General features: G+C 42.5%; 1 protein-coding gene across 3 annotated transcripts in view; it reads right to left on the reverse strand.

Annotated features, from left to right (window-relative positions):
• Positions 1–3,637: 3,637 nt before the first annotated feature.
• SHLD1 (shieldin complex subunit 1) overlaps positions 3,638–13,136 on the reverse strand; it is a 65,403-nt gene continuing 55,904 nt past the window's right edge. Inside the window, exons 4-9 of one of the 3 annotated variants that reach the window (XM_032461863.1) lie at positions 9,780–11,750; positions 8,538–8,997; positions 7,464–7,604; positions 5,912–5,986; positions 5,725–5,831; positions 3,638–3,891 (exon numbers count right to left, since the gene is read on the reverse strand). In XM_032461863.1, coding sequence (XP_032317754.1) covers positions 11,308–11,750 — 443 coding nt within the window. In that variant the 3' untranslated portion in view covers positions 3,638–3,891; positions 5,725–5,831; positions 5,912–5,986; ... (1 more) ...; positions 8,538–8,997; positions 9,780–11,307. Of the gene's footprint in view, positions 3,892–5,724; positions 5,832–5,911; positions 5,987–7,463; positions 7,605–8,537; positions 11,751–13,136 lie in introns of those variants that run through there. The other 2 variants (XM_032461864.1, XM_032461866.1) reach the window with 2 other exon arrangements.

The raw sequence follows: 13,136 nt of genomic DNA on the forward strand, positions 1-13,136 counted from the left end.
CAAGGACACATGCTGATACGTGGTAAAGTCAGGAGTCACACCCAGGCTGTCTGGCTGCCGGGTCTCAGCTCCTCACCACCATTGCATGCTGCCGTGAAGTAAAGGTATTTAGAAGGAAAGTCATGATGAATCCACACTTTTCCTAAGTGACTTAGAAAGTGTCAAAGCCTTGGACAAGTTAGACATGTTAAACGAGTCTATTAGCCCAGGAGAAAAAGGATGCATACACTTGGTGTTTCATACATCTTGTTTAAGTTGTCAAGGCCACATCAACGTAGAGTGTCCCATGGGCTATTGGAATTACAGGACAGGAGTTTGGGAGATTGTCAGTTCCTTTCCTTCAGCCCTTGAAAAGTGTGCCGCTTCATCCTGGCCTCTGTGATTAAGGATGAGAAATCTGCTGTAAGTAATGCATCATTTCTCTCGGTTATCCTTAAGATTCTTTCCTTTGGTTTTCAGAAGTTTAATTGTGATGTGTTCTGATGTGGATTTCTTTAGCTTTATCCCATTTCAGGTTCATGCAGCTCTTGAATATGTAGGTTTCTACCTTTCACCATTATTTCTTTGAATATTTGCTTAGCCCCACAATCTTTCTTGTCTCTTGCTAGGATTCTGAGGATATAGATGTTAGAGCTTTTGTTACTGTCCCCACAGGTCCCTTCTTTTCCCCCAGTCTCTTTTATCTCTGTTTTTCAGATTGAGTAAATTTGATTGAATTGCCCTCAAGTTTAGTGATTCCATCTTTTTTCATCTTCACTCTAGTTTTTTTTCCTGATGGTTGTACTTTTCAGTTCCATAATCACTTGGTTCTTTTTTTGTAGCTTCTATTTCTTTGCTGAGGTTTTCTATTTTTTTTTTTCACATTTCGAGGGATTTCATAATTACTTGCTGAAACTATTTTATGGTGTCTGCTTTAAAGTCTTTGCCAGAGAGTTCCAACATCTGATTCGTCTCACTATTGGTGTCAGCTGATTATCTTTTCTCACTCAAGTTGTGATTTTTCCTTTTTCTTGGTGTGTCAAGTGATTTTTTTTATAGTATCCTGGACATTTTGCGTACAATGTTAGGAGACTGTTGATCTTATATAAATCTTCTATTTTAGTAAGCAGCCACCCTGTTTAGTTTTTCCAACCCCTTCCTCTTGCCACCCAAGATTTATTTTTGTAGGCTATCATTTCAACGATAGTTTAGTTTCCTGAGCACTTGCAATGCTGTTCTGGTCTACTTTGTTCTTCTGGTTCTGCTTAAGCTCCCCCTGGATCCCTACATGTGATGCCTACATGGGTAAAGGTACTTCCCTGGGCTGCCTGGTATCATTAGGCAGATATAGGGTGATGCCCTGGGTCCGCTTCTGCCACTGGCACTACTAATGCAGGTGAGGGACCTGCCAGCTATCACCTGGTGTAGGGGCAGTGGATGAGCTTGGTTCCTGGATTTCTCTGTTTCCACCAATGTGGGCAGATTGGGTCCACTGCTGCTGCGGATCGGGTAGGGCACAGGATGGCGTGGCCCACCTGTGTTTTTCTGTTGCCACTGCTATGGGCAGATCAGTCTGCTGCTGTCTGACTAGGGAGATGGAGATGAGTTGGAAATTCATTTCTGCTTCTTGCTGCTGCTGTGAGTGGGTTGGTCCTGCTGCTGCCCCTGGGTGTGAGTCTCCCCAGTAAGTCTCTGGTGTGATTCTCTTTTCCTGGTCCTTTAGGCAGAGGGAGCAGGTTTTCTTCCTTCTTCCTTCTCTCCCCCTCTCCTTCCCTCCCTCCCTCCCTTCCTTCCCTCCTTCTGTCTCTTTCTTTCTTGCTTGTTTGTTTTTTCCCTCTCTCTTTCTTTTTTGTCTATTTTCTGTTGTTGGTTTCAGGTTATAGGCTGGCTGGTGCCCAGGATATATGGGAGATAAAGAGAAAACCCAGGGAACTCATTGTGGTGTTGATCTGCAAGTCATGAGGTCCCTAGCCAGCCCACCTTCTTCTTTCCACCTTTAAGTGTCCTTGTATGATTGTCTGTCAAATTCTTTCCATGGCATTTAGTTGTATTTAGAGGAGATGAGCCAGGAAAAATGAGTCTGTACCTTCTCCTGGAACTTGCCTTAGGATTCTGAGCAAATGTTAGTTAATTTGAGCCATTGTATTAGTTGCTGACTGCTACTGCAACAAATTAGCACAACCGCAGTGGCTTAAAACAACACAAATACATTATCATTTGTTCTGGAAGTCAGAAGTCCAATAATGAGTCTGTGGGGAAAATCAAGCATTACTTCTGGAGGCTCCAGGGGAGAATCCATTCTTTGTCTTGCTAAGGAAAGCTACCTGTGGTCCCTTCCAGCAATGGCATCACTCTGACCTCTACTTCCATTGTCACATCTCCTTCTTTGACTCTGATATTCCTGCGTCCCCCTTATAAGGAGCCTTGTGATCACATGAGGTCCACCTGGATACTCCAGGATGACCTTCTCATTTCAAGATCCTTAACTTAATCACACCTGCGAAGTCCTTTTTGCCATATAAGGTAATGTATTCCCAGGTTTCAGGGATTGGGACATGGACATCTCTGGGGGCCAGTCTTCTGCCTCCCACAGCCACTACATTTTTGGTGTGTTACAGAGCTAACAGACACACCTTTGTTTCCAGCCTCCCAGCTCTCCTGCACGGAGGCAGCAAGAGTTATGTTTCTTCTGCTGTCTCCGAAGATATTTTAGGCATCCACAAACATTTCTCTTTGCCTCCATTTCCCCCCACAAATGGTGGTTTACTATATAGAGTCTTTTTCTCCAATTAATAATATAATTTGGAGATATTTCTACATCAGAATAAAAAGAACTTCTTCATTCTTTTTATGGCTGCATAGTAGTCCATAATGTGAAAATGCTATAATTCATCTAACCACCCATACTATGGGACATTAAAAGCCCTGCTGGGATTTAAGGGGATGACTAACAACGCCCTTATTTTCAAGGGAGGTGGGTGCCAGCCACGGTCATGGCTGAGAGGGGCTTTGGCTGAGCAGCAGTAGCGTGGAGGCCAGATTAGAAAAAGATAACGAACTAGTGAGCATGGAGCAAACGGGGCCACCTTACAATTCCACTGGGCTTTCAGGCACATTTTACACACATACATATTGAATAGTCATTAACTTACGAGAGCCCCATAAAGACTCTGAGACATAATAATCATCTATTAGCTATAATTTGCAGAGAAGTAAATTCAAGCCCAGAGAGGGTAAGTGACACTCTTGGGGTTGCACAGCAGCAGAGCTATCTCAGGGTCTTCTCTATTTCCAAATTCCAGCATCCTGTGACTTAGCTGTTTCTTGAGTCCAGAAGATGGGAGCAAAGGGAAGAGGAGGAGCTGGACAGAGGCCAACATGATTAAATGAAGGGATTTTTTTTGTGCATGAGTGTGTGTGTGTTAATAATTTTTTTTAAGATAAAGGAAACCTGTAAATACATGGCAGAAAAGGGAGAGGAAATGGGAGACGATTGAGGATACAAGGAGGTGAAAATCAGGGGAGGGTTAGGCACTGCATCCTTGCTGCCAGGAGTTCTAACTCACATATCTGAGAATCCACACTTTACATCCAAACGGACCACACACCTTTTAGAGAGTCAGTGTGGCGACAAGCATAAATCAGGATCCAGGGCATCTTGCAAAGGTAATCAGAACACTTCCACAGTTTTAATACACATGAATTACATTCTCATGAAATAATAACGGGTGCTTAAGTCATCTGACATTAAGGTGCAAATACTGAAGGAAGCAGAGGAACAAAATAACAAGAGATGGAGGGATCCTACATCTTGTGTCTTCTGTGAAGGCACCGCCAGTGCGACAGCAGTTGGACAGGACTCACTTGGGTGGATCTGGAGAATTCTTACTCTGATGCACAGCTTGCAGGGATCTAAGAAAAAAGCAATGAGAAAATAAGGCCAGTGGCTTGCAAACAGGTAAATAAGCCTGACTCTGGTCCACAAGCCTACTCATCCCAAAGGGGCTGTCATCTGGACCACCTCAGTATGTTCTTTCTCTGCATGTAAACTTGCTCAAGGAGACTGAGCTCTCAGATGCATAGGGAAAGTGTTTTTCCCCTGGAAAACAAACATCTTTATTAACCCTGGACAGGACTGATCTTTTCAATTTTTTGCCAATCATATGAATTTTATTTTATTTATTTTTTTTCAGGAGGAAAAGTTATTTATTTTGCAGTTTATAAAATGTGGGAACATACACATAACAGAAAATTTACCATTTTAAGCATTCTTGAGTGTGTATGAAATACATTCACAATGTTGGGCGACCATCACCTCCATCCATTCCTGATCTTTGTCATCGTCCCAAACAGAAAATTTTAAGCTTTGAACACTAACTGTCCATTCCCTGGAGGGGACCCCAGGCCCTGGTCAACTCGATTCTACTTTCTGTCTCTATGAATTTGCCTGTTCTAGGAGCCTCACTTCAGTGGAATCATACAATATTCATTCTTTTGTGTCTGGCTTATTTCTTTTAGCATATACTGTTTTCAAGGTTTGTCCATGTTATAGCATGTATCAGGATTTCATTCCTTTTTATGCTGAATAATATTCCATTGTATGCGTGGATGGATCCCATTTTGTTTATCCATTCACCTGTTGATGAGTATTTGGATTGTTTCTACCTTTTGGCTACCGTGAATAATGGTACTATGAACATTGGTGAACAAGCGTTCGTTTGAGTCTCTGCTTTCAATTCTTTTGGAGATTTCTCTAGACGTAGAATGACTAGATCATATGGCAATTCTGTGTTTAACTTTTTGAGGAACCACTAAATTGTTTTCCATAGTGACTGCACCATTTCACATTCCTACCAGCAGTGCACCAGGGTTCCAATTTCTCTACATCCTCTCCAGCACTTCTTATTTTCAGTTGTTTTTTTTTTTTTTTTGATAATAGGCATTCTAATAGATATGAAGTGGTCAATCATATAAATTTTAAAATGGCAACATCTTTTAAAACCTGCATTTCTGTCGTGACTTATATCAAGTGGCTATTCACATTATCAACTGAAAAAAACTTGCACAACTTAAAGCTGCAAATTATGTTTCATTCAGGGACCTTATTAAGAACGATAGCCTTGGAAGGCAGCTTCTCAGAGACCTCTAAGGAACTGTTCCAAAGAGGTAAGGGAGGAGCCAGGATATGTAGGAGTTTTTGCTGAACAAAAAACAAACAAACAAAAAAACCCATGTAATCCAACATCAAAAGGTTACCACTAATCACAAAAACCAGACATCTCAAGTTATTGACTTGAGTGCTTTTCTCTGTATGGGAAGACGCAAGAGTCTGGGGTCATTGAAATTATTCCTTTGATGTGCATCTTAATTGTCTGAGGCCAGTATCCTGTTTTTCTCCATCCTGAGTTTCCCTCAGGGTGCACCGTAGGGATAAAGCCTCAGCCTGCTTAGAAATTCATCTGCCACTCTGCCCTCTGCGGACTGTGCCCCAGCCACAGAAACTGCCTTCTGTCTGGACACTTCGCGCTCATGCTAGGCTGTTTCATGCTAATTTTGCACATGCTGTTCCCTCTGCTTGGATGCTCCAGGCTTTGTGCGGCTGGCTCTGGCGAATCCGGCAGCTCTCAGTTCAAAAGCCACTTCTTCAGAGTCTTTCTCAGACCACCCAGTTTAGAGTGCCCCCACGAGGCTCTCCTACAACATCACCTTAATTGCCCCAGAGCACTTCTCACTATTTGAAGTTACCTGGTCTTTGTCACCCTCCCTGGGGGGTAGGTACCGACAGCAGGAGACCTTCCAGGTCGGGCTCACTGCCATAGCTCCGGCTCAGTCATCGTTGTAGAATGGATGAGCTGTTCGGTCAAACAAGGGAGACTTTTATCATTTTGATAGAGGTTGCCAAGTTGCCCCGAGAAAAACGTTGCCAACTCACCTTCCCGTCGATGGTCAGTCAGGGTCTCCCTGCACCCCTGCCAGCACTGGAGTCCTTCCAACGTTTTACCACCCTCTGGAATACAAAAGTCAAGAAACAAAAACTAACCCCAAACAACTAAGGGTATCTTATTTAAATCAATTGAAATTTATTTAATTTCATAAATTGTAGTTCTTCCTGTTTGAGGGTATTTGTGCAAGACTTTATGCCTCTTAGCCACTTAGGTATGTATTTTTTACCTGTTGGTTCATGTCATTTGTCAGGTTTTTTATTTGGTGGTTTTTCTAATGATCTGTAAGGATTCTGTTTGTTAAAGAAAAAGTCTCTCTCTTAGGTGTGTTCCCAGTATTTTTCCTCATTTTGATCTGTTTAGGACAATATTCTTTTGCCTGCAGAATTTGAATATTTCTAGAAGGTCAGCTTTACCAAATTTTTCCTTTAGGAATTTCAGGCTTTGTGCCATTCTTAGAAAGATCTTCTCTATCCCAAGGTATCTAGATCTCTCTTATCTATGTGTGTGTGTATATATATATATATATATATATATATCACTCATTTTTCATTCTAGCATTTTTATGATTTAAAAAAAATTGAAATCTTTAATCCATCGGAATTCATTTTGATACCAGGAGTGAGATGAGGAATCTAACCTTTTTTACTTTCCTCCTCCAGGGTGGGGAGCCAAGAATTCTAAGACCATTTGCTTTAAATTCCACCTTTTCCTTATGGATTTGAAATGCTACCTTCATCATATATTCAGTTTCCATCTGCATTTATATCCATTTACGGACTGAACTCTTTTTCTTTGTCTATTTTTGTTTCCTTGTTGCTTTAACCATTGTAGAGTTAAAACTGTTTTCATGTTTGACAAGGCTACATTCTTCTCTTTAATTTGCTGGCTACTGATGCATGGTTTGCTTTTTAAAGGGATTTGCACTATGGCTGCGAGGTAAAGAGAGGCAAAGGTAGATGTGGGTTTGTTAGAGCAGGCAGATGGCTCGACATGAGCAGAGAAAGGGGGACACAGACCAAATGGCAGGAATTGGGCAGAAAGGAGGGTCACAGGCCAAATGCAGGAAACCACACATCATGTAAGCAGCAGGGATCCTTGGGCAGAGAAAGAAAAGCAGGAACCTTGGGGCTATTAAGGGATCATGCCTTTTGGGATGACAAGTGGCCTGGAGAAGAACGAAGAAAGGTGAGAAAAGGCAGAAATTTCTAGTGTCCGAATGTAACATTTTGCTCATTATGCCCTCATTTCAATAAAATTAGCCTTGCAGATCAGAAGTATCCATCACGCACCGACGCCATGACACTTCCAATCCAGACTAAATAAGGACAAAAATCCCTCCTCCCTTTGGGAAGGTGGAGTTGGGATGATAATCAGGGAATATGACCCCAAACCCTTCCCTTCCCAATGAATATTCTGCCCATTCATTTTTACACCCTATGTAACTAACTTGCCAAAGAAACTCAGGGCAGCCGCTCACCTGAGCCTGCCCGCTCTCCCCTGCGAGTGGACTATCCATCCTTTAATAAATCCTCACTTTACCTGTTTTAACCTCTAAGTCTTGTCTCTGAATTCTTTCTGGGACGAGACAAGAACCTGGAACGCCGGTTGCATCTATCGGCAACATCTTGACCTGGTGGAAGTTGCTTGCAGTATTCCAGGAGACAGATGGCAGAATAGAGACTAGGACACAGAAGAAAGCATAGATTATCTGTCCCATGGTATTACAAATTTCTGTCATTTTCCAGTATACCACTTTTATAATTATTGACACGTCTGTATGTTAGCTACACTATTATTAATTTAACTTTTTCACTAATTCTGAAACCAAGCAGGACCCTGTGGGGCCCTTCTGGGTACAAACCATTCCTGTCCTCCCCATTTCTTGTTTGTAGGAAATAGGCTTCATTCAGCCTCCTTGACTGAGTTTCTAAGGGCAGTTTCAAACAGTTGCTAGTCAGGGAGGTGAGGGAATGCAGAGACAAGGGTGGAGCAGTCAAGAAGCAGCTCAATGCAGCAATAGGGCAGGGTCCTCGTTCCTCCTCAAGGAATATATATAACAATGCCTTTGAGCCCTCTGTAGGAACTAAGGCCCCACCCAGATGGAGGAAGGTAACTTCAGGCTGAGTACTAGATTCTGGGAACACCGCCCTCCTACCCCACCATCAGCCAATCAGAAGAAAGTGTGAACACAGTGGAACATAACGAAGACTCTGACCCCCTTCCCCAAATGATTAACTTCCGTTTCTCTCTTTAGCAACGTTTATGTTCTGGCAGAATCTTTGGAGCTGGTTTTTGGACATGAGTCCACTTTCTCACCAGGTTGTCGGCCTCTTGAATAAAGCAACCTTTCCTTTCTAACCAATACTTGTCTCTCGAATATTGACTTTCAAGTGGTGAGCAGCCAAACCTGGGTTTGGTAACAATTCAATTCACTTTAAAATGTTAAATGCTTACATTAGATGTAGCCTATGTAATATCCATGAAAGCATAGATCAGACGTAGCCTATTTTTCTAACATGTTAAATCAAATAGATAACAAAGGAAATAAACATTGTTTGTCCATGTAGCACCTGCAATTCTCTTGTGTACTATCAGTAGTTCAAGAACACTGACCTGAGAAAACCATTCTCATCAGTTCTTCAAAGACGAAACTGTCCTCTCAGGAGAAGGCTGCCTGAGCGGGCTGGTAATGCCTGTTGCTTGAGCCGGATGCTGGTTGCACAGGTGGGTTCAGGTGGTAAAATCTTTAAGATGTTCACTTTTACATGTGATTATAAACACTTTTACATGTGATTACAAGTTTTAAAAGTAAGCTTTAAAAAAGTTTTAAAGTATCACTGTATTGTTTTGTGCTAAGTACTAGTAACAAGGTCTATTACATACGTAAGTCATGCAAAGAAACAGACTTTGAAGTGAATGACAGTTACATGAACTTAAAACACTGGTAGTGGTTCTCTTCCTTCGAGTTCTGATGCTCCTGCCAGCAAGTCCATCCTCAGAGACCTCTGAAAAGATCACAGATCGTATCCTAGATAAGTCAGTTCACAGGATGATGAGATGTCAGTGAAGTGATCTGTAGGGCAGAATTAGACAATAATGCCAGAGGCTAAAGCCTTAATATCTTTATCTCTTTGTCTTTATTAAGGGTAAACAGAGATAAATGGAAAATGCCATCCTAACCTCATGAAGATCAAATTAAGGGGCCAGACTGCAAGGAATCAAATATTTTGTACCGACCTGTCACAAGCACTTACTCAGATACAAACAAACACACGCCACACTCTTTTTTCACCCTAAAGTGATTCTGGCTTTTAGACTTCGAAATTCTCTGCTTTCAGAGTTTACCTTTTTTCTGAGCATCCACAGCACTGACATAAATAAAGTTTACAAAGTCACTGATACTAAAATCTCATTGCCAAATAGAAGCTGCTGCTTGCCAGCATGGAGATTCAAATAGCTTGGATCTTTTGTCCCTTAAAAACTGTATAAAATAATCCAGTTTCATTCTGCTGGTAGTCATGGAAACCAATCGCCAACATTTCAGGGGCTGAATAATGCTAAAAACTACAGCATTCTTCAAAAGCATCTATGAATTTGCTTCACATCAAAAAACAGTAAAACTAGCAACTTCAAAATTCAACCCCTATAGATTTTCAAAGGTAAGTCCCGCTGGTTTCATAGTTATCTGGAGGCCAGCTGGAATCGGAGGAGCCCATGGAGAAAGATGCAGACAATTGCTTGTCAGAGGAGAACCTGGAGTCCTGGTCTCTCAAGACCTATTCATTTTGCATTCCCTACCATTTAAGTCTCCTTCCAGAGGTGCCTCTGCACTTCACTGTGGATCCTGTTTCTTACCTCTGATCATCCCAGAACCGGAAACCTCAGTATGTAATTCCTGACTATTAAAAGGCTTCTCTCTCCATTCCAGAGTTCCCAAGAGACCTGGCCGGAGAGGGCATGCTCACTCTTAGCATACACTTGTAAGAAGATCTATTTGTATCATCTGCTTTCTGGAATCTTCTGGAGTCTTATGCCAATTAAATTTCACTTAAAATTTCTCCAAATCTTGGTATTGCCAAATTCTCTTGTTGTTCCCCAGATCAAGTGATATAACCTTTCTGTCAGAGTAATTTGTTTGAAGGACCGTCAAGGGAGAGATGAGCGGGAGACTGCCAACCACAATATCAGAGAGCTTAGTGCCAGGTGATGTCATCCTACCAACCGAATCCTGTAACGGGGGTCAGGACGCTGCTGAGGAACAGAGCACCTGCCAGCCCGGGCTATTTAAAGCTGCTCCCTGGCGAAGCAAGGACAGGACAGGGGTGAGAGGCCAACTGTTCGGAGGGTGACAGAGGGCGCTGGCAGCAGGCAGACAGAAGGTAAAATTAATGAGAGGAAGAAGTCCACTTGCACAAAGGATTCCTTTTTCTCTTCCACCACAAATTGACAAGGTCGCATCCACCAGCCTACCATAATGTAACTGAGCCGACGCGATCTCTGGTGGGTGGCACTCATTGGTTTTTTTCTCATCTTTCACATTTGCAATCTGGTGGAGAAGAAAAGATTTTTTTTTTTTTAATTTGAGAATCTCAGCTGTTATTTTAGATGGTTCAAATGTTCCTTGCACACCCGGTTAGTGCTATAAAACAGGAATTTCTGACTTTGGAGCGGTGAGGGTAGGATTAAGATGTGATGCACTTCGGGGAACCGTATTTAAATCTTTGTATTATTTCGGGACATACGTTCTCAATCACATGGTCACAGTTTTACAACTTGATAAAATTCTTATACTTGATTCAGCACAGGGCTTTGTATCTTTCCAAAAAGTCATTGAATGAAATTCTGTCCTCTTAGGTTGGGTTCTTCCAGAAGTAAACTCTGAGTCAAGGATTCAGGTACAAGACATTTATTAAGGAAAAGCTCCCAGGGGACACCAGTAAGTGAATGGGAGAAGGAGGGCAGGGGAAGAGAAGGAGCCAGGCAAGATCAAGACTTCACGAGAAGCCCCAGCCTTGGGCTGACCAGGAGGGGAGCTCTAGAACTGAATTATACCTCAAAGCATGTCCTTCCCGGAGGCAATGAAGCTGGGTTTTTGGACTCCTACACCAACTGGTCACTGGCCTTAGGTCAAAGGGAGTGGTAGGTTTGGGTGGGAGGTCGGGTGGCCACAGAGGCAATAAAGTCCCCAGACACTGCTGGCTCTCCATATGGGCTGAAGTGGCTCCAGGACCAGATGACAGATGGCAGCCTTCGCCAGCAAAGCACTTAGCTGGGAGCTGGGTACACGGGGCTGGCGGGAGACCTGAGGGGTTCTGGGTGGTGCACCAGCGGTATCGGCCCCGAGGCTACCTTCCACGTGCCTGCTCCCACCACCAGGCACCAGTCATGGGTCTTTCATAATATTCTGCTGCAAGAGGAAATGAATAACATCTTTTGAAAGTCCTGGGGTCAGCTTTTCATCCTCCAGAGACTCACTTCCTTCTCCTGATGGGTAGAAGTGGGCGGCCCTGGAACGCCTCTGCAAGGCTGAGCAGCCGTCCCGGTTGAAGATGACCCGGGCCATCTGCAAACTGCGGAGGGTGTACTTCTGGTTCTCCTGGCCCTTCAGTTCACTGATTTTCTGAGACAGGCACCGGCAGACAGACGCGGAGAGCGGATTTCCAGAGGCCGCCTGTGGATGGCCAAACGCTTCATAGAATGTATCCAGAGACTGCCGAAGTCCATCATCCTGCAGCTTGGTCTCTGGCTGGCCCTTCACAGAAGGGTCAAGACAGGAGTTCTCAGAGGTCCAGCAATCATTTTGTTCAGTATTTAGGTTACAGGTGTCTGCAAGACAAAACACATTCCAATACTCAAACACATACTTTAAAATATCAGAAAGCAAGGCAAGACCAGATGCTGTCTCTTCAATTTAACACACTTGCTGTTCCTGAGTAACTGGCGACGGCAGCTGATTTCAGAATCTATTTCCATTACGCCACTTGTTTGCTCGAAATAAGAACATCTTACTTGCATATATCAACGTTCTTAACCTGGGAGTCCTTATAGAGAAATTCAGGGTGGCTGTGAACTAGGATGGGAAAAAATCCCATCTTATTTTCTTTTACCTCTACCTGCAATTAAGCATTTCCTTCCACGATGAATGTAGGCAACACACATATTAGCAGCAGTACCTGTGACTCTTACCAGCAGATCATAGCTATTTTTATTTCCTATTAGTGTTTGTTAAAGATGTTTTAAAATATCATTTATGCTTATCACTATGCTATGGCCCAAACCATGTCCCTCCAAGATTCATATGTTGAAGCCCTAATCCCCAATGAGACTATAATTGGAGGTGGGGCTTTTAGGAGATTGTTAAGGTTAAATGAGGTCATGAGGGTGAGGCCCTAATCAGATAGCAGTGGTGGCCTTACAAGAAGAGGAAAAGATCTCCCTCTCTCTCTCTTTCCCCCTCTCATCCCCTTCATGGGCAAAAACCAAGGGAAGGCCATGTGAGCATGTGAGGACCCAATGAAAAGGTGGCCTTCTGTAAGCCAGAGAGTCTTCACCTCAACCTGACCATGCAGGCACCCTGATCTCAGACTTCCAGCCTCCAGAACTGTGAAAAAATACATTTCTGTTGTGTGAGCCACCCAGTTTATGGTGCTTGATTGTGGCAGCCCAGGTAGACTGACACGCTGCTTTGAAATTACCATAGTTATGAGTTCTGACACTGGATCTTAATTATGCAAGCATTAATTAAAAAGCATTATTAACCATGACAATATTCATATACTTGTTCTTTAAATATTTTAATAACTACATTTTCCTTAGTAATCCTATAGATTTTACTTTATGTATTTAAAAACATTATTCTGAGAATGGGTTGAGAGGTTTTACCAGATACCAAAGGGATCCACAGCGTAAACACAGTGAATACCCCGAATGCAGACGGTCTGGGTATTTACACAGTTCAAACATTTTCTTTTTCTACTCCCCACAATAATCCTATAGACTCTTTACCTCCAAATTAAAATGACCACCTTTGTGCTTTTTAGAGGACAAGTAACAAATAAACTAAGTGATTTAAAAATAGACAATAAGATAAAATGACTATAACTCAATGAAAATGTTTAAAAAAATAATAATAGACAATAAGAAACCAGAATTGATCTAACTAGTTCTTGATCAAACTTTCTGTACCTCTCTGGGCACCCTAATTCTTAACAT

Source organism: Camelus ferus, chromosome 19, assembly GCF_009834535.1.
Source record: "Camelus ferus isolate YT-003-E chromosome 19, BCGSAC_Cfer_1.0, whole genome shotgun sequence".
Lineage (NCBI taxonomy): Eukaryota > Metazoa > Chordata > Mammalia > Artiodactyla > Camelidae > Camelus > Camelus ferus.